Consider the following 21,859-nt stretch of genomic DNA (forward strand, 5'->3'; position numbering starts at 1 on the left):
ATGGTATTATGCATATTGAGTATAGATCTAGTATGGAAAACAACAACAAAAAGGAGCAGGTTAGATGTGGATTTAATTAAATCAGTTATTGCACATGTTCAGATTGTTGCTAGCACAGTATATACAAGGCAAGTGCAATGCAAGCTGTTATTGTAATAAATGCATTAAAGTACTGTACTTTGTGTATGATTGCACCTAAGGTACCCTCTCTTTCTTTAAAATTATGGTTTCTTACAAATAAATGAATGCTGGAGATTGGTGAGAAGTATGAACTACAAAATTCACTTACCATCAGCTCTGCTTCTGCTGGGTTATATAGTTCCTAACACCTCATATACACACCTAAATGTGATATGTGTATGTACCTTCTGTTGAGGGTTAAGTCACGAGGAAAAAGACACATCAGAGGGTATGTCAACTTCATATTTATTAAAAAGTACATTAACAAGGAAACAAATTCTTAAGGAGCATCACGGGATTCAGTTTTATGTTTATTCTTTTAACAGGTTAAACCTTGCCACCTGGAACACTAAACATACCGTTCGTCTGAGACTGAACCTGAATTACTTAATTTAGTTGACTGAAGATGCTGCTACTGTGGAAACAGCTGTTCCTGGTGTCATTTGTTGGCTGTTTTGGAGGTAAAAACATACAATTGTAATCTCTAACTTCCAGTTTAGAGTTATGCAGAAATCTCCAGATTTGAACTGCACTTGAGGATAGAACCATGGAGACGTTGAAATGCAAATGTCGTGTAGAGTCTAGAAACCAAGCATGCAGTACATATTTTAAATAATACAAAATATTAACAGTAGATTAATTAAAATATTATTTTTTCCTCCAAAGTTACTACATAGGACTATGCTTTCAGAGCATGCAGAAGATATTTGAATACATTTAGAATATTATTAGCAAAGCGTGCATGGTAGATATGCTGATTTAATAGCTTCAACATGTATTTTTCTTTAACTGGAAACTTAAATTCTTGATGTAACTGGGGATGATGCTGCAGGTTTTGAGAAAGCTTTGTTTACTTTAGAATGGGTTTATTCATGAGGAGTAGTGCTTTGTTATCACTGCATCAATTCTGCAGTTCAGAGGTTTGTGTTTCCTACTACACCAGACAATTCTCAGTGTTTGGAACTTGTGCTGCTTTTTAGGTCCTTTCTCTCCTACCACATTAGCTCTTCTGAGTAATTTTTCTACATGTGATTGAGGTCAGTGCACATAGCAGCAGCAGTCCCTTGCTTTACTTTGTGATCTCTTCATTCAGCATGCATTCTGCTTGAGCATCCCTTGTAATGCCAAGGTTCACGTGAGGGGCAGTGGAGAGGCCCCTGTGCTGCCCTCAGGGGTTGACTCTTGGGAACTTTGGTGTGTGTTGGCATCACCAGGGCTGCAAAAAGCTGACGTAGCTGAGAATTGCCTGTGTGCATCCTCTTCAGAATGGTCATCGCTACTTTGGGAAGGAGCGTGCTTTAACTGAAGCATGTAAATCAAATGGTTTATAGCCTGGGTCTGTTGTGAATAGGTGTGTTTTCTTTGCAACAAGTCTAACACAGGGATGGATGGAGAGAGACCTTGATGCTGTGCCTGGCCTGTACAGCATCTTATCCCCCTTCCTCCTGTAACTCGTGCTTATGTTCTGGCTGCCCTCAGGAGTAGTGAATTCCTGCACGAGGTGCACAAAAATGCAACTGTGAGTAAGGATTTACCTTTATATGGGGACTCAGAAAGGCAGGATTTGCTTTTGGCTTAGTCAAAAACTTTGAAGAAACAGAAGCCATGTTATTAAACCAATCTGTAAAGTGAAAGGTGCTAATATTGCCTCTGTCAAATCCAGACGTTTTTATACAGAAAATTATTTTTCCTGCAGGACAGCTTTACTGATTGCTTTCTGAAAGAGGTCTTGTGCATTTCTGACGCTGAAACAATCATACAGGACTTGCACAGAATTATTGGTTAAAATAGAGTGGCTTTGCTTTTCTCCCCTTTAAACTGCTGGGAGCAAAGCTACCTTTGAATAATGCTTTTGAGTAGATACTGTCTTGCTGCTGCGTCTGTGCTTTCCCTGTGTCAGTCTGGCCCATCCTGCTGCCATGGTGTAAGCCATGTGGTGTGACTCCCTTTGAGCCTCAAAAATCCCAAAATATGGAGGGAGGAGATGACAGTGCGCTGTTTCCCTGTAGGAGGGATCAGAGTTAGTGCTTTGCGGTGTTCCTTGCTGCTGCTTTGGTACTTCCAGCTCTTCTTTTAGTAGCAAACGTGTGCAGCAGTGGTGCTGTGCAAAGGCAGGAGCGTGATGCTGTGAGCATCCTGCGCTAGGTAGAAACTGGAGCCGTCCCAGCCAGGGCTGTGCTGCTCTTTGGGCTGCATCTGGAAATACCTGAAGCTGAAAATATGCATGTAGTCTTCAAATAACTTGAAGGATGTAAGTCCACTCTCTGCAATACCTACTACACCTGCTATAGTTGGGGAATTACTTACAAGGCAAATCAGTGGCTGCTGCAAATTGGCAAAATTTGATGTTATAAATGTCAGCAAAACAACCTAGTGCTGCAGAATGTACGTATGTGCTTTTGAACGTCTCTTATGTAACTTTGGATTTCTGATGACTGTTTGGTACAGTTTTTATTAAAAGGAGAAATATTTGATAATGAAAATATAGACTAAGTATTGATACTAAAAAAACCTGTTTTGTAATCTGTTAAAAATAATTTATTCCTACAAGGTTTTGCATTTGATATAAGGTAAGGAAGATAAGGACTAATAACTTTTATCTTGCTATAGCTTTTGGTGACATTTATACAATTTAATAGTTATTCTTTGAATCATAACAAATATGGGAGATACAACTATTATGAGAGGCAGACTAAAACATCCCAATACTTCATTTGTAGATAGCACACAGTAAAATGTTATTTTGAAAAACAACAATCATTTTGCCTTTATTGAAGTTGTATCTTTTTTTAAATTGTGAAGCATGCAAATCTTCTCAATTGATGTGTTGTATTTAAATATGCCCTTTTTTTTAAAATGGAAAAAACCTTTGAGATAATATGTGAGGTAACATCGAGACCCAGGAGGGTAGGCACAGGGTTCTTCTGGTCTCACAGGCACTGCTGATATGAGTAGTAATATGGAGAAAGCTGTAAACATCACCGATTAGAGACTTGCAAACAAATACTTGGACTTTGAGCTGCAACATTTGCAAAACTATTGGTGTGACACCCTCAAAGCTTCACTCAGATCCCTTTGGCCTCCATAGCAGTTTATATGGAGAGGTACATAACCCTTTTCTACATGGATGAAAGGTTTTTCACCCATCTGTTGAAGAACTTTTTAATCCTTTAATCTTCCTTATATTTTTATTTCATGTCATCTCGGTTCTTTTGAGTCATATTTAAAAGGAACTTAGATGAAAGCAAGTTTTGTTTTTGCTGCCTATGAAGAAAGATAGCCTTAAGGATTGAGGATGAATGGAAAGGTTTCTTATGTTAAACTATATAAACACCAGGTCTACCAAATGACTTACTGAAAAAATGTAGTAATGAGTGTGTGGTTCTAAGCAAATGTAGCTGCAGAAAGAGACACTATGAAAGGAATGATGTTAGCTGCAAATTCATCAGTTCACATCTCTAAGTTCAATATTTTCAATAGCAAAGTTGGCATTGACTATCATTGAGTCTGCTAATAGAGAAGTGTTTGTTATTCAACCAGTTACTCTGCTAGTAGAATACTTCATTTCCCATCGCCATTGCAGTAACAAAGATAACGTTGCTAATGTTTTAAAGTGCAAATGATTCTGGTTCTCTGTAAGACTCTCCTCTTCCCATGTTCGTCATGCCAGCCCTTTTCTGTATCTAGTTCAGTTCATCTCCCTTCAATTAGGGTATGTTCCAAATGTGAGTTCAGTAGCTGTGGGGAGTTGGTAGACTGAAGGACCAGCAAGAAGGCAAGCAAAAAGCCAGATGGTTTGATGCAGCAAGATTCCTTTTTAATTTTTTATTTATTTTATTTTATTTTTATTTTTTTAATATGTATTTCCCTAACTTAATGTGTTTATGTTGCTGTCATTGAGATTTTTGCTTGGAGTTAGTCAGCACTTGCAGAGACAAGAATTTGAGCCAGATGTAATTTGCTGAACAGCCTGAATTGAGCATTTCCAGCTACCTAACCCATTTCACTCTAAACTCTGTGGAAGTTTTCAGTCCTTATATACAGTTCTGCTGTTCGGAGACTGGCATGTGTTTAATGCTAATGTTACCTCTTTGTTTCAACTGCTTGGTTGTTATTAGTAGACCTTTGGAGTGGTGTGCATCTAAAACCCACTGGGGAATCCTCTAGCTGAGTTTATTTCAAGACAGATGTTAGTGAAAGCACACTGTAAATGTAAGACAAGTTGTTAAACAATTTTGAGACTATTACTTTTAACCTATCATTAAGATAGATCGGCAGGTATTCTGACTCTCTAGAAACAATTTTTCTTGTGCTTTGCTTATGAGCAAAAAGGCTGTTCTTTCAAGACCTGTCTGCAGTTCAGTGTTCTGCAATAATATTATAGCTACAGAAATGGAGATGCTGCTGATATTGGCTTATAAACCTTAACGTTCTTTGTCCTTACAGATAAAGTATTTCAAACTAGTTCCCTTATTGCAATCTCCTATATTGAATTGCTTTTTGTTTATCCTATGTGAATTTTCACAGTTCATCAAAGTGGGGATGTTAGAATATCTAATAAAAAAAAAAAACAAAGACCTTTGGGTTTTTGTTTATTGATGTATGCTTATATCTGTATGATTAACAATCCTGTGGTCTTTTTTGTTCATTTACCTAAGGGAACTAAAAGATGATTATTTAGTGCTAAATATATATATATATATATATATACACACACACATATACATGGAGTTTCAAAATGTCTGTCTTGTTATGAAAGGAATTTCAAACCACATACTTTAGCGTTATGTTTAAATTACTCTAAAGAACAACTTCGAAGATCAAAATGAATAAAATATGCAAACCAACACGAACAATTAAAGTGCGAAACTAAGTGATCATCTGTGGCAAAGTCTTGAATTGATTACAAGTGCGTTAAAACTTCTCCTGACTCTGGTATAGACTTCCCTGTCCAGTGTGTCCCAGCTGATCCAGCTGATTTCACTGACTCTTTTGGGGAACTGGGTAGCGGTTCCTTCAGTTCTCGGGTGCTGCAGGCTGATGTGCTGCTGTTATGATGACTGGTGAATGTGCTGAACATCTCAGATAATTAAGGTAAACACCTATCATATGAAGCTGTGAACTGCTTCTCTGCAGTTGGCATGTCAGCTGGCTTTTCTCTACCCCTCGTGCCAATTTTGGCTTCGTTTTCCTGCCGCAGTTCATTGTGCTGCTGGGCTGGGAGCAGGAGGCGGCTCCACGGGCAGCGCGGGCTCCATCAGCCCCAGCTGGCACCTGTGCTCTGCATTTGCTCGCCCAGCCTTTCACAGCAGCCCTGGTGTGAGCATGGGAATTAGTTTCTTTTGCTTTCTCATAGTTTTCTACTGTTTTCAGCCGTTTTATGCTACTAAAGCTGATTGCTCTGTTCTCTTTGGAAAGGTATCTTTTACAAGTTTCTCCTGAGAATAAAGAGGAAAAGCAACTTTTGAAGGGGAAAGAAAGCTGTGAAGAAAGAGAAAGTTCAAAGAAATGAAACAATGAGAACTGTGTGTGTAAATGCATAATTTTTTTGTTCTTTGGGAGATGAAATGGCGCATTTCAAACAGTGTGTCCAGGGCGAGGCCTGTAGAATCCACTTGGACTTTCTTTGCTAAGCTTCTAACTCATTGCCACCACAAATAGGGTATCCTAACGCTGTCTTGACTGCACTTTTTTTGTTTTGCCCTATCCAGATAAATTGCCATTAAACTTATTTAACTCCAGCCACTACAAGCCTTTGCTAAAAAAAAAAAAAATTAAATTAAAATCCTATTGTAACCTACAGAAACTATTTATGCTGAAATTTGCCAACAAATAGGTTTTCCTTCTAATTCCTTATTTAATAGTCCATTTGAGTTTGAGATTAGATTATGTCATATCTATTTCTCTATATAAACTCAGAGTTTTAAATTGTTTTCATTTTCACTTTTTCATTTTGTTTTCTCAGTTAAATATAGAAGAAAATCTCTGTTAAACCCCCAGGCTCTGCAATGTCGTGTATCAGATCCACAGCTCTCCTCTTTATTAGTATTAAGAGACTTATGAAATTGGAAAGCATGATTTTTTCTTTAATTTTCTGAAGAGCATGAAAACCTTCCGTGTTCTTACTGATTTATTGTTGCTATTAAATCATGCCATAAGGAAAAGAGAAATGCTCTGTCTGGGAGGAGAGCTTGGCTTTCCATGCCTGGAATACCAGTTTATGAGGTGGTGGGTGATTTTCTTGATTTGATATGTTTAAAGGATCTCAGTCAGGTTCCTGTTTTGGCCTCCCACATTTTCTGTCCCATATTGATTTTGAGGAAGCAAAAAGAGCACCTTGCTGAAAACTGAGTGTAATATTATTGTGTTTGCCTTGGATCCCAAATACCAGCATCGTCTGAGATCATTGAGATGAATGAACAATATTCCTGTTCATGCTAGCATCCAGCATGATTGGAAAGAGGCTTGGATTTTTGTCAAATCCTTACAAGCCAGGTGATCAGGAAAAACCAGTACTGGGTTTACAGATGCACTAGTACATATATTTTCATAGAATAGTTCAGGTTGTAAGGAACCTTCAAAGCTCATCCAGTGCCACCCCTGCCATGAGCAGGGACATCTTCACCAGCTCAGGTTGCTCAGAGCCCCGTCCAGCCTGGCCTGGGATGTCTCCAGGGATGGGGCATCCACCACCTCTCTGAGCAACCTGGGCCAATGTCTCACCACCCTTGTTGTAAGAAAGTTCTTCCTCATGTCCAGCCTGAATCTCCCCTCCTTTAGTTGAAATCCATTACCCCTTGTCCTGTTGCAACAGGCCCTGCTAAAATGTCGGTTCCCATCTTCCTCATAGGCCCCTTTTAAATACTGAAAGGCTGCTCAGTCTGGGATTTGTTGTTGTTTCGGAGTGCTGCTGTAGGATCTGACCGCAGCAGGGAATGTGGCCTCAGTCCATGCTATCTTGCATTTATATGTGCAGTTTGTTTTAAGAGCTCAGTCGCTCACCCAATAATTCTGGGTGTGTCTGTCGTCTTAGTACGTGCTTATGTAGTGAGATGCTGTTGCCTTGTGGCTAAACATCTTTTGAAGGTACACGAGTGCTGCGGTTTTGTGTGTGTGTGTGTGTGGTTTCAACCAAGAGGTTTACCAAACACGAACATGTTGTTGATTTAATGTAGATAGATGAAAAAATAACTCGTGTTTCTGGTGAATGCTTTCATTGAAACTAATTGCACGTAGGAGTATATGTGCAGTCATAAATGTGTAATTCTTAGTGTAGGCTTCTTGGACTTTGGCAGAATGCCAGCAATACCTTCCTATGTGTGAAACAGATACAGCTCTTAAAATCTGCCATGATTTTGATTTAGTCTTTGGTGGGGAGTTTCTGTATGGGTGAGAATCCATTTGTAGTAAAAAAATAAACAGCTATCATCACTTACTACAGTGATACTGCTCTTGTTAAAATTCAGTTTTCATTAAGAGGTATGCTGTTCGGACAGAACCAGTCTGTATCTTAATGCATAATGGTTTTGCGTATTAATAGTAATATCCCTTTTGCACATTATACATGTATAGTCCTAATATTAAAATGCATCTATGCCAACAGGGACTGTCAGAATTGTTTAGCGAGTATTGCTAACAAGTTTCATTACACTGGTAGAAAATTTTGATGGCTTATTAGTTACAAAATGAGGAACAACTCTTAGAGTTCTGCTTTTCTATGAACTGCTTGATATCATGGGTGTTTCATACAGATGGGATATCAGAAAACAGAATTGCTGCTGTAAATCTGAAGATAACCCTTTACACTTAAACCCAACATACTATCAAGCCTAACTTCTCTGTTATGGTAAACAGCCTGGTACTTCGCCTCTGGGAGGCAAGAAGTTTGCCCCGCTGCAGGCATCTTTTGCCAATAAACTGACAGAAGGTGGTGACTTATTTGAGACCCAGTTTTACCTGTTGCTACGAACTGTGTAAATCTTGCATCTGCCTTCCTGCTGCAACTCTTGTTTTTAATACAACTGTAGTAGTCCGTACACCTGTGCCTTAGTCTTGTGAGCTTTTCTGTTTTCAGCCTACCAATGGAACACTCTAATTTTGAGAAAGGCTTTTTAGGGCTCATTTTCATTCTTTGTCAATATTGCAATAAGTTGAGCTGCAATAGAAAATGATGCTAATCCATTCCCTTGGAATTGACGTTAAAATGTAGTTTCCTTCATCAGGATCTTTTGGTTTTTTCTTGTTAACTATATATAAATATGCCATGCAGTGAGGGTAGGACAGGAACCTCTCCACAGGTGATTTTTGAGTTAGCGTGGTCCAACAGTGGCAACTCTGCCTTTCTGCAGAGGCGAGTTCTTGGAGGATGTTGCAGGACAGCTGTTTCCCACTGCGGCATCAGGCAGTCCTGCTGGCTGCCTCCAGGAGAGGCTGTCATCCGCTCTCTGCAAGCTGGGATCCCTCACTCTGCTTTCCTAAAGCATCAGCTTATCTCCTCTTCCTTGTCCCCCAGCAGCAGCTAGTAAAGTCATTCTTCTGTACTTGCTAGGCTGTCCCTACTGAAGAGATAAAAGCTTAGAGCTTGGCTGCTTTGCTTGTTTTCTGCTGGTTTGTGCAATGAAATGAAGATGAAGTTTTCACTCGTTACCTGAATAGCCATCCTGTTTTTTCCCTCTGCCTTTTGATAGCAAACCAGTCAGCAGCATCCCAGGCTTGCTCTTCAGCCATCTTCATTAATTAACCTGCCTTTTGAAGTATGTATCATTGGTTATTGCTGAAGAATAAATGATGACCAAGGCAGATGAATTATCTCATCTAGTCTGATAATTCCTAGAGGTTTGGGTACCACCTTTAATCTTCTATTTCTTACCTACAAAAAAGATGCAGTGCTGCTCATTGCTTTCTGGAGTCATTGCTTTATGAAAGCTGGATCTCTGCGGGTGAGACTCATGCTACAGAACTACCAAGGTGGGCAGGGGAAAAAGCCTTTTCTCTGCAAGCAGGAAGGTAAAAGACATAATTCACAAGGGAAAAGGAGTTGAGGAGAAGCTTGCTGCGCAGAACATGAGCTGTATCAGCCCCTCACTTGGGAAGCCCAGGGCACTGCAAGGAAAAGAAACATATTAAAGTGGTTGTGGATGACAGTTGAACACCAGAGAAGGTATACTGTGGTTGATATCTGAAGCTGAATAATTTAGCAGATGTTCTGGAAAACAACAGAACTGAGAATAAATATTTTGTTTTGTATTTTAAAGAGCCTTCCAGAAGAAACTGTTCTGATTTTGTTGATTTTTTTTTTTTTTTTTCTTAATTATCATGTTAAAAATGGATGCTTCAGATTTGTAATTTTTGGTACTTGTAAGTACACTACTTCAAGCCTCTTGCACACAAGCGGTTTTTTGCCACAATTAACTTTTCAGTTTCTTAACTACAAATGGGATAATTCTAGCTTTTAACTTTTCTGATACGGGATGTACATATCAGTGATGAGATTTTGGGGATCAGTATTTATCAGGGATCAGAACACAATTTTCACACTGGGTTTTCAGTAAAAAATAACTCAAGGTTGTAAACCAAAAGCTTAAACGCAGCTGTATTACTATACATGTTTGAAAACCTGAGCAAATAAAAGCTCATTTATATTCTTGTCTGATTAGCACAATCAGAACTTATTGATGCTAAAATGAACCAAATTTCCATAACTATAAACAGAATATTAAAATACAGCTGTCTAATGTAGCATAATATTTTTTTCCTTCTTGGGTGGAACATAGTTATGACTTTCTTGTTGACTTTTTAAGAGTATTTTAACAAAGTCAGAAGCATTTCAAACACATGCCTTTTTGGCAGGTAAGTAGATGTTTTTCTAGACAAGTGTTGCTTGTTCTCTTGGAAGAGAAAGCAGGTGATGACACACAGGTAAATGTGTTTGTGCTTGGCTGTCCTTTATCTTGTGTAGTTGAGGATCAGACATCCAGGAACTGAGAGCTCTGTGGAGAAACATTTGAATGTAGAAGCCACTTTACCTGAACCAGCCACTAGAAGTATTTGTAGTATTTTAATCCATCAGAGAACAGAAAGCCTTAGTGAAGAAGGGGAGTTATGGAGTGACTTTATGCAGTGATAAAGTAAGGAACTTTCTATACTGAAACCAACTGGATATTTCTCTGGTGTAAAATGAGGAACCTCCAATAGCTTAATGCAAAGGGTGCATGGCTGTGGGTTAAGGAAACCTGGGTTCAAACTGTGATAGCTGTGACCTTGCAGGTGACTTAAACTTCCATTCAAATCCCATGGAAAAAGCATAATAACGCTTGCAAGTTTTTGTGCAGTCCCAAGGGTCTGTGTGAAAAGAGTCACAAAACTGAGACTTACTGTGGTGTTATAAATACACTTTGGGATCTGTTCCTATCTCATAACTGTCATTTTGTTGAGAAGTACCAAGTGTGAGGAATTGATGGGTTATCGTCCCTTTTGTTTAGTTGAGGCTATGGATATGTCTGGAGCTTATTTTAAATAAGCAGAAAATTTCAGCACTCGTATGCCACCCCTTCACCATTGCGGACTTGAGTGGCTTGAAATGCCACCTTGTCCCCAGTGAGCTGCAAGTCGTGCCTTGCACACCAGGCACACACTTTGCCAAATAATTCAGTGCATCTGCGGGTGCTCTGCAGGAAGAGACAAAAAACTGCAAAGAAAAAAAGTAGCATTCATTTGCCTTTGGTGGTTGTTGTGCCATGAGAACTTCCAAATGTTTTAAAGCTGAATTGAAAACAGCTTAATTTGCATAGTCAAGGGTAATTAGTGTGTATTTTATCCTGGTTCCTCACACAACTATTTATAACTCTGAAAACAACATAGAAAATCCCCAATTAGTTCAATGTGTTAGATTCAGTTGAGGATTCTCCCATACTTCAGAGGTGGCAGATAAAGGTAGTGCTATTGATAAACAAATAAATGGCAGATTTTATGATATTGAAGGTAACGGGCAAATTCTGATGCTAACAGCCTTAGTACCAGACATGGGATTTGATTCACACTGATGTGGTTGTACCTCAACATAAATCTCTCAATGGCATCCTAAAGGAGGTTCACATCTGCTCCTTGGTGATTTTTAGGAGGCCTTTGCATAGCTTGAAAGAGCTAAAGTGCAAATAAGAACCAGTCTTTTAAAGCTCTGCTGTATGTTCAAAAATTTTTTATCTAGTTAATTCCAGATTACTTTGTGGTCTTCATGTTGCCAGAGATAATTCATTGGTAGAGACTTTATGAATTGGGTCTTTTAAAGTTTCATCACATTTCTCATTTTTAAGGTTCACTATGTAGGGGGATCATATGGCACATTATTTAATTGGTCAAGGTGGCTATGGGGATGTGTAATGGAAGGAAATGCATTTTCCCTACATTTTTCAGAATGTGAAGAAACGTTTATCCTGTTTTAACACCCTAAAAATGGAACAGATTCATTCCTTCCCATGATATTTTGTGCTAGCTGAGAAGTGATGGCAACAAGCTCTGATAAAAGACAGTGTTTATTTGAGATAAATTACTGACATTAATGGTGCCTTGACTTTCTGAGGAGAGGGGGTAGTGTGACAGTTCTCTCTGCCTTCAAAATTTATAAGAATTGGTTTTGATTGCATCTGTAGAAAACACCTAGACCTGAATTTACTTACTAGCCAATGTAAACTTAATTGCAGACCGTAGATTGTAGTTTAAAGAAATAAAATTACATGGCTGAATCTATTTTTTTAAATATATAAAATCTAAATGTTCGTTTCAAATTTTCCGTCTACATCCATTGCATTGATGTAGGGTGGGCAAATTACAGCTCTTACAAGAATTTACAAGTGAGTGACAATAATGAGCAACATATTGGCAAATATTCTGGGTTTTTTATCCTGACGTGAATTGTTGTGTTCTGTAAATAATATCTGAAGAGAAAATGAAATTACATAAAAGCATGGAGTAAATGAGGGAGAAAAAGCAGTCATTGCAGATCATAACCTTATCAGTTGGGGTGACTGTTTCAGTTCCATCTGAGTTCTCTCCAGTTCTCATCCTTTTTATATTGGATTAACTAAAAGTTTTTGTCTTCTTATTCCCATAGCAACCTTATCTTTTCTTTTTAAAAGGAAATCTGCTTGTGTCTTACTGTTTTTCAAAGCTTGCACATGAATGGCTTGTGAAGGAGGGGAGTGTTGTGAGGAGAGAGCATAGACTTTCTGCCATAGGAAATAATATTTTGGAGATAGACATGAAACTTTATTTTTTCTTTTGGTATCAAAAGCTTTTTATTGCATAATTTTTCAATGTAGATTTTTCATGAAGACTAAAACTTTCATGTTGTTGTGGCAGGCTGTCTGGGCAAAACTCTTTCAATTAGTTTAAGTCCCACCTACGTACCTAGCTGAAAATATAGGCTTAAAGACCTGCTGGTTGGTCCATGACCAGTGGCCCACGGCTCCACAGCTGGGGATGTCCTAACATGGGGAGGGTCTTTGGACCCTCCCTATCACCGGGCTGAGGCCCCAGTTGAGGTGCAAAACTGGTTTGTACAAAAGGGTTCATGTACTCTTTGAGTTGCATCTGCTTCTCATTGTAAGGCATTAAATGAGGTTGAAAAAAACAGCTGTTGCTTTGGCTCTCTATATCTTTTTCTCATATTAAATATTCCACATAATTGGACTTGCTTAATATAATAAGTGTCTGAACTGAAGTGCAATGGAAGATCGTTGTGTAAATTGATCTGAATCAGAAATTTTCCCCTCTATAGCTGTAATGGAGACATTAAACTGTCCACTGCCTCAGTCCCGATGGCTGCATCTGGCTGTGAACCAGAGATGCAGCTGGGCTGTGGCAGTGTTAGTACTGACACTAAGAAATAAGGATCTTGTGGAACTGCAGCTTTGTGTACACCTTGTTGTTCACCTGCTTTTGGTTGTCCACCACCTTTTATTAGGTACTGCCAGATCCTGCTGAGAGCAGCTTTTCTACCAAACCTCCTGTGCGTGTGCAAGGCATATTTATTGTCAGTGGGTGAGGAATGGACTGTTTATATTTTAGCTTATTCATGTTTCATCCTCATAATCTCCCTCGTTGATTTCTCTAATAGCTATTTACATTTTGGCAATAATTATTTTTGACTTAAACATTGATTTTGCTAACTTAGGTATTCTTTGGAGGACAATGATTTGTTTGCTGAAGTTATTTAGCACATGTAGCATCTAGTTCTTACATTGTAAAGTTATTTGGTTTTGGTGGTGGGATTTGGGGGGGAAGTTTTCTGTTTTGCGGGAGTTGTTTGTGTGGGTTTTTTAAGGCTTTGATAACCTAGAAGTTTTCTTTCAATGACAGAGTATTCATTAGGTATTTAGACTTTATGCCTGTATTCTTAAGAAAACTTTTGAAGTACTAGCTTCACTTTTATAGGTGTAAGAATTTTTATAAATAACTAACAATTTTGACATTTCCTGCATCAGCCTCCTCCCTCCTCCTGTGCCTCTTAAAGCTCTACATAAAATGTTTTCATTTTAAGTCTTGCAGATTTTGTGTTTGTTTCGTTTTAGAAGAGTGGTACCTTTCCTTAGGATTTTTGCACTTCAGGCCTGTTCTTAAACTTCTGGAATATGCCTTATTTGGGAAAATAGAGCTTACATTCACTGAAAAATCAAAGCAAGTCATTGCTAGGGAATTTCAGACCTTGTTTTGTTTGTCAGAACCACCCTAATGGGGTCTTGTTATCCCATTCAGCATATTAAAGATAATATTAAGATAATACTTAAAAGCATCTATATTACATTAATACCACATTAAGGGCCTGATCTAAAGCCCATTGAAGTTGTTAGGAATGTTCAGTAGGAATTTAATGCTTTGATCTTTCAAATGTAGTTTTACAACTTACAGAATCATACATAAAAATGTTTCAGTCAACATAAACACATCTGTGTTATCTGTGTTGTAGTTCACCCTTCATGGCTAATAAAACTGTTGGATTTGGAGCCTCAAACTGAAATAAGTACTTAAAATAATAACTCTGAATGCACTTTACAGCAACAAGTCCTGCAATAGAAAAAAATAGTGTTGCTAAAAGGCGTATAACAAGTGCAGTTGTCTTGTGATGTACCAAATTATACTAACACTCAATGAATATATGAATATATGTTAAGTTTTAACTGTGAGTAGCTCACAGCTGTAACACAATAAATGTCAGCTTTAGGAAGGATTGAGAATAACTGTTTAAATGTCTTCACTGTTTATCTTCTGACATTAAATGTACTTTTTCAGGGCTCTGATTTGCTGCCAACCTGCCTACTTTGCTTTCCCAATGTTTATCATTGGCATATCTACTTGCTAAGCAAAGTAGGTATTTTAACACCAAAGTGATGCATCTTGCAAAACTATTCCTGTTATGCTGCGTTGCTTCTGTCTTTATTTTTGTATCGATAATGTATTTATATAAGTGTTTCTAGAATGGTAGTGAGCAGTTACAGAGAGCACAGCCTGTGAATTGTGGGGAGTTTCATTTAATAACCAAGAAAATTCTCACTACATATGAGAAGAGATGCAGTACCTGCTTTTTATTTTCCTGTTATTACCTTTCTCAGCCCTATGCAGTGAGAGACTTTCTTTCTTTTTTATGAAACTATATTTCTTCAACCCACGGCTTTTTATTAAATTGTAGTTAACAATATGGTTTTGAGGATTACATCACCCTGTGCAGAGTAATTTGGCTTAGGCTGGGGATCAATCTGCACATAGAGCATCTGTCACTTAACGATTTTGCTTAGATACCAACAAAAAGATTTGAGGTCCCACTGTGTTTTGAGGGTTTTCTCCTTATGTATATGTCTCAGTCTATTAAACTTTCTTCAGTAGCACTGGTTTTATAAACAGAGTAGCAGAAGAACAGGTAGGTATTTCTGGGCACTTGTTTTCTTCCACGGCTGCAGCTCCTGTTGCTGAACGGTCTGATGCTGAATTTATTAATCTATGCAATTGCTCAGGTGTAATCCCTTGTTCAGCCACATTTATTCATCCACCGAAGGATGTGCGCATTGGTACATCATAGCATATTAAAGGTTTACTGCTGCCTGCCACAGCTGTCATCTCTTTGACCCTTCAGTAAACTAACAGTCTTCCACATAATTTTGCTTTCATTCAAGTGTAATGCCATTACTGCGGAGGCAGACAGAATGCAATTCTCTGAAGATCTTGTCTCATTCCCTTCTCTTCCAAGGAGGTTAATGTGCTCAAATGATCCCTGCATTTTCTTTTTTTCACTCTCTTGCTGCAAGAAGAGCAAAAAGAAAAGTGCTTTGGGTAGTCTGTTTGCACTAGATTTTGGGGGATGGAGTGAAGTGGAAGGTCTCTTTACCACTAGAATTTCAAATGCCTTCATTTGTTTCCTTACAACTTCTATTTTTGTAGCTTTTGACTTAAAGGTTATACAGAATTTTTTCTAATATTCCTTAGCATGAAAATAAGCAAGTCAAAACCTCTTTACCCAAAACCAGCTAAACCACATTTAAATGTTAATGATGTATGGGAGTAAATTATGACTTAAGTTTAATCAGTGTTTTGTTCATAGACATTTGTCTTATACAAATGGCACCATTTCAAAAGGAAAAAGAACGAAACAAAACAAACAAACAAACAAAATAACAACAAAAAACCTCCCCTAGCAACTTTATATTAATGTTTGCATTGCATTAGTACTTGCAGACAGTGCAGATAACCCTGTGATCTTGCAGAGCTGATGGAGAGCATGACAGTTTGTAGATGATGGGCTGAAACTGGTGTCTTGGGGGCATTGATTTAAAACCCCAGTGTGTGAGGCAGCAGCTGTTGTGTCATCGAGTGCAGTTTCTCTGTATGAACTCATTGTAATGTCTAGTGATTTGTATTTTCCTAGTGCTTTTATATTGATTACTTCTACTGTATGTACTAGTACTTTACCCAGTAATGAAGTTAAACAATCAAATGAGTCAGTGATTTATTGGGTTTCTTGGTTTAGACACTGGTTCTACACTTCCACAGCTTCTCTTAGAACTCTTGTACAGCACAGTACTTTTGATTAGTAATAATTAGATATTAATGGTTGTGTTTTGCATTTCCATATCTATTGTTCACACTCCTTTGCATTTGCTATTTTTGACTCTCTGATTTCTTAATACATATATCTTTTTCTGATTTTATTTCATATTCTTTTCAGAATATCTTTTTAATGTTCAGCTTCTTGGTTAACAAAGACTAGTATTTTTCTTCTTAGTATTTTGTAACTTTGGCTCTCAATAAGTTATGCTACTCTTAATTTACCCTTTTGTCTTTGTGTATAACTCTTCGGTGTGTTTCCATTTAAAAGTGACTATAGCCTCTCTTCAAGCCAGTTCTGTTTATCCATTCTGTATTTTTCTTTCCCCTAGCTTTTCTGATAGGAATCCAGCAGAATTACTATCTTGTTTTCTTTTAGAAGGCTTCTTGTCTGATAATAAATCCTCCTTTACTGAAAAAAATGTCTAGAGATTTCAGTTCTGATTGTAGTGTCTAAACTGTGGGACCTAAACATGCTTCCAGACTCCACGATTTCCTGGTTCCATGGCAAAAGTGAAATCGATTTCTCATATCCCAGTGAGAAGATGATGTTGATCCAGAGGCTGGCAAAGGGCTGCTGTCCATTACAACTGTTTTAACTTAAAGACACTGGGCCACACTGTGGTACTTGTCTGCTGCACACCCTTAATTGCATTGATGTGTCACTATTTAAGGTGCCAGAGTAGATGAAATTAGAGTCAATTCTTATCACATATCAGTGCTTTGTGTAATGAATTTATTCTAAGCGATGCTTGCAAAGGTCTTCTGTTCTTCCTCCAGACAATGCAGTATGAGATACCAATTCATTCTGAGTAAGACCAAATGCAATTTTATCATGTCTGTTTACCCATCTCTTTAATTGCATAACTATTATTGTTCCTGCTTTTATAAACCAAAACATGGGATTTGTTATCTGCATGGGATTATACTGCTTGTTTTTTAAATGTCTATTGTATCTGGATCAGAGCAGTGACTAATATCGAAAGAGGTTTTGTAACCAGACTGAAGCTCTGGTACATGTACTGAGGGGGACATTCTGGTTTTATAGAGGATATGAGGGGCAGAATTTACATGTGACAGAGCAAATGAAATTTTGACTTAATTGCAGTGGTAGACTTTGTCTGGAGCTTCAGTCAGGCCAATTAATGTGTATTTGTGTAGCTGGTAGGAACAAAGCAGTTCTTTGGTAAGATAAGAGGTAGCGTTTACAGTACTTTAGATTTGAGAAAATAAGCTGGGCCATAGGTTACAAGCCTAATAAAGTTGTTTACAATGAAAACATATTTCAGCGTAGATAAGTAGAACTAATGCAGCATGTCTTGCTGTGTGTGTTGGAACAACTGCAAGGATCCCTGCTCGTCGGGTTTCCTTAAACGCCCTACCACGAGCATAAAGTCAGAGCTCAGCAAGAGCTGCCATGCACTCCATGCCTGCTGCAGCTTGCCGTAGGTATGAAATAATTTGACACCTTCCACTGAACATTCAGACTCTTGAAAACTAATTAAATATACTCAGCAGCACTTGAGGAAAGGAGAGGTTTCCAGATAAGACAAGAAACTGGCTGCTCTAATAGCAGGAAACTGGTACAATCATTAGCCTCCCATACTGAGCAGGTCCAAATTGAAATGAGAATGCCTTGAGATGGCCTTCTGGCTGTTTCAGTTGAATTGACTCTTAGTCTTTGCTGTTCAAGAAACACCTCCATCAAATTCTGCTCCTTGAAGCTTCACTGCAGCATCCCCTTCTCCTTGTACCTTAATACAGACAAAAAAAATCCCTTTCTCAGTCTTCCCTGACATGTGAAGACTTATCAAAAGTATCCCCAAACTCTTGATTGCTCCCCTCACTCACTGTCTGTTGCTGTTTCTCTGTAATGCTCACCTAATGGAGTCTGGCGTTGCTGTTGAGGTGAGATGACCTGTCTTGAGTTCAGACCCTGGTAGCAAAAACTATGAAACACCTCTGGATTGAAAGAAAAAGCGTTGATGAATTTGATTGCAATGACTATCATGATCATAATTAAAAAGTAAGGAATTGGCAGAATGAGGTTTATGAGACTGTGGGTAAATGGATTTTAAGAAGAGTTGAAGAATGTGCTGCATCTGAGTGTTTTTAAGAGTTGAGCAGGCTGGAACTGGTAGGGAAGCAAAGATTGAAGGGGAAGCTGTTGAGAAGGGGGGGACAAACATAAAGGTGTATGAAGAATGGCAGAAACACATAGGAACTGCATCTCAAGCTGAAGTATGCCAGACCCCATGAGAGACCGTGGCACTGAGGCTTTCTGGAGCAGATGGCTTCAGTGTAGGTGGTTGTTCATGGGACCCCTGTTCATAACCTTCCTGGTGGCTTCTCTCCTGATAGCCTCAGTGCCTTTCCCAGCTGCAATGTGTCCCCAGCCAACAGGGGCCAAATACACACTCTCATCACAAGCCCTTGGTGCTGAAATCTCACAGGTTTGTTGTTTGTTTTGTTTTGTTTTTTTGTTTTGTTTTACTTCATTAATATTTGTGATCTTAAGCAACCTTAATTCTGGCATTTTCTAACTCCAAATAATTGAGTTTGCAACCTCAATATGTTATTTTAATTTTATTAGGGACTACAGAGTAATATGTTTGTACAAGAATACTGAATTAGGTTAAGCAGTGGTTTTTTTTAGAATTTGATTAAATAATTTTTTAAGAACTCATATTTGTGCTCAGGTTGAAGGTGTGGCTTCACGGGAAACTTTTCATTATTTGACTTTCATCTCCAGCATTCAAGAAGTGATCCTGCCACTTGGACTGCACAATGTCCTGTCTCCTAGTGATAAAGTTATATTTTTCATTTTTGCATATTTATGTGAACCTGGCTATTTTTTGTTGTTTTAAAGATCTTAACTGTCAGCATCAAATGATGGGTTTTTTCTTTTTTTCTGCTTTATCTGAAGTAGAATATACCAGTTTCCCTTGTCAGCTGCAAATGACATCATGGCTAGAGATGCATTTCACTGCATCCATGTTCCCTGGAGTCTGTAAGAAAGTTACTGCTTTAGCCACTTTTGGCTACTGTGAAGGAAGTGAACAAAATATATTCTGGTTTGCTTTGATGTGCTCCTGAACATCCATTAAGCTACAACTTCAGTGTTGCTATATGGTGCCTGGATAGAAAGAGGTAATTTTTCTTATCCTCTTCTCCTGAGCCTGTTAATATGGTCTAATCCTATCTAGTAACCTAAGAGATTTATAGTCATAAATGTTTGCAGCAGTTTTCCAGAATCTGTTTTATGCTGTGGCAACACCTTTGTACTTGGGTAGATACTGCAGCAGTTGCAGTGGAGCAGCCAGGGAAGTGTATTATATCCCTGTTTCAGATATGTTAAGGTTTGAACATTACAGAGGCAATTAATGTCATTACCATATGCTATATTCAGGATACTAAGTCTGAGTTACTTTACTTGTCAGATGTGAAAATTCACTTATCTGTTTCTTAAAATTGTTCTATGAGTAGTTAATACAATAAAGTAACAGCTCTTTCTCTACATGAACCAGGCAAATGTGCTGCTGTGAAAATGTATTACTTTTATTTCTGCCTCTGCATTTTTCATCTACCAGTAACTGGTAATAAAATTAAAAGTTTTAATTTCCTCTCAATTCCTCTGTAAATATTGTTTTCGATACAGTATTAATTCCTGTGCTTGCGCTCTGTTCCCTTTATGGCTTACTTGAAATAGGTTACTGGAATAACTTATGTAGAATAGTCATCTTCTCTAAGTTCACTTGTACTTCTTTTATTAAACTAAAGAGCTGTGTTATAATATACCTGACAAACCCATATGTTTTTACATTAAAAAAAACACTATACTGGAAAATTATTAAAATAAAACCAAAAAACAGAAACCTATTAGTGTTAGCTCTTCAGGATCCCAAACAATTCAAGTTAAAAATGCCAAACAGCAGCTGGAGCTACAGATAAAACCCAACTGATTCTGGAAAAGAAAATGGCAGAGGTGATTTTGGCAGGGTAGGTCATGAGTTAAGGTTTGCTCTCTTCTTCTAGGCAAGTTCCTCTAGTATTGTAGCTCATGGATGAGGAGATGCCTTGTTTCATTGCATCTGCCTGCTGGCTGCAAAGCTGGTGACAGAGAGACAGAAGAAGATAAAGCTACTTTAAACACAGCAAGAGTTTTAATTGTTGCAAGAAGCAGTGTCTCAGGGTTGTGAGCTTTGGAGAGCTTGATCTTCATAGACATGGTCCATAGGCTGTGGAAGCTGGAGGATCCTCTGGAGAGCTGGAGCAGCCCCATAAAGATGTTACAGTTTCCTCCAGGGGTTGTGTGTTTAATTAGTTGTGTTGGAATTAACGGCATTCCTAATTATCTTTGCAGCTCTGTATAAACTTGTACATTTCATAATATTTTGCTTAACCCAGGTAGTACACATATTTTGATGAGAACTATAAATATTTTGAAGGTCTGTGAATATTAGTTTTTTATGCTGACTAACAAGTTGGTGTGTTTTTACATGTGAAACAGCAGCTGTGATTAAGACATCTGTTGATAGGACACTTACTCATCTGTTATATCTGTTATTTGTCATCATTACATCTGTTATAGTCCACATGGCCCTAATTGAAGCAGTAGGGCTTTTGCCAGGTGCTCCATGCCAAGTGGGAATGGGGAAAATGATAGATTTTGGTTACCCATATCCTAGAAATACTTTCTGGTGACAATCCAGCTATATTCTGTAATGTTTGTGGGAGAATCTGTCCATTTCTTCAAGGAAGGTGAGTTTGCATGGACAGGTTTTGGTAGCAGGAGTGAGGGGCGACAGGTGTGGCTCCTGTGAGAAGCTGCCAGAAGCTTCCCATATGTCCAAGAGAGCCAATGCCAGATGGCTCCAAGACAGACCCACTGCTGGCCAGGGCCGAGACCATCAGTGATGGTGATAGCACCTCTGGGATAACATATGTCAGAAGGGAGAAAGAAACCTGTGTGACAGCAATTGCAGATGTAGAGAGGAGAGTGAGAATGTGTGACAGAAACAACTCTGCAGGCACCAAGGTCAGTAAAGGAGGAGGTGAACGTGCGCCAGGCTGCAGCCTGTGGTGCAGACCATGGTGGGGCGCTGTCCTTGCAGCCCATGGAGGACCATGGTGGAACAGATACCCTCCCAAAGCTCCAGGAGGACCACACAGCAGAGCAGGTGGATGCCTGAAGGAGGCTGTGACCCTGTGGGAAGCCCATGCTGGAGCAGGCTCTTGTGAAGAGAGGAGCCCACACTGGAGCAGGTTTGCCAGCAGGACTTGTGACTCCATGGGGTACCCATGATGGAGCAGTCTGGTCCTGAAGGACGGCACCCATGAAAGGGACACGTGCTGGAGCAATTTATGAAGAACTGCAGCCTATGGGAAGGATTCACCATGGAGAATTTTGTGGAGGACTGCCTCCTGTGGTGGAAACCCCACAGTGGAGTGTGAAGAGTATGAGTCCTCCTCCTCCTGAGGAGGAAGAAGTAGTAGAGACACATGATGAACTGACCATAACCCCATTCCCCATCCCCCTGCACCACTGGGGTGGGAGGAGATAGAAAATTCAGGAGTAAAGTTAAGC

The 21,859-nt window shown here is 38.8% G+C and overlaps 1 protein-coding gene across 1 annotated transcript in view; it reads left to right on the top strand.

Annotated features, from left to right (window-relative positions):
* Positions 1–586: 586 nt before the first annotated feature.
* LOC308043890 (contactin-3-like) overlaps positions 587–21,859 on the top strand; it is a gene marked incomplete at both ends in the record, with an annotated part of 73,669 nt that continues 52,396 nt past the window's right edge. The window contains one exon of the mRNA XM_080350227.1: positions 587–641. Coding sequence (XP_080206353.1) covers positions 587–641 — 55 coding nt within the window. The remainder of the gene's footprint in view (positions 642–21,859) is intronic.

The sequence above is a fragment of the Nesoenas mayeri genome (assembly GCF_963082525.1).
Source record: "Nesoenas mayeri genome assembly, chromosome: 10".
Lineage (NCBI taxonomy): Eukaryota > Metazoa > Chordata > Aves > Columbiformes > Columbidae > Nesoenas > Nesoenas mayeri.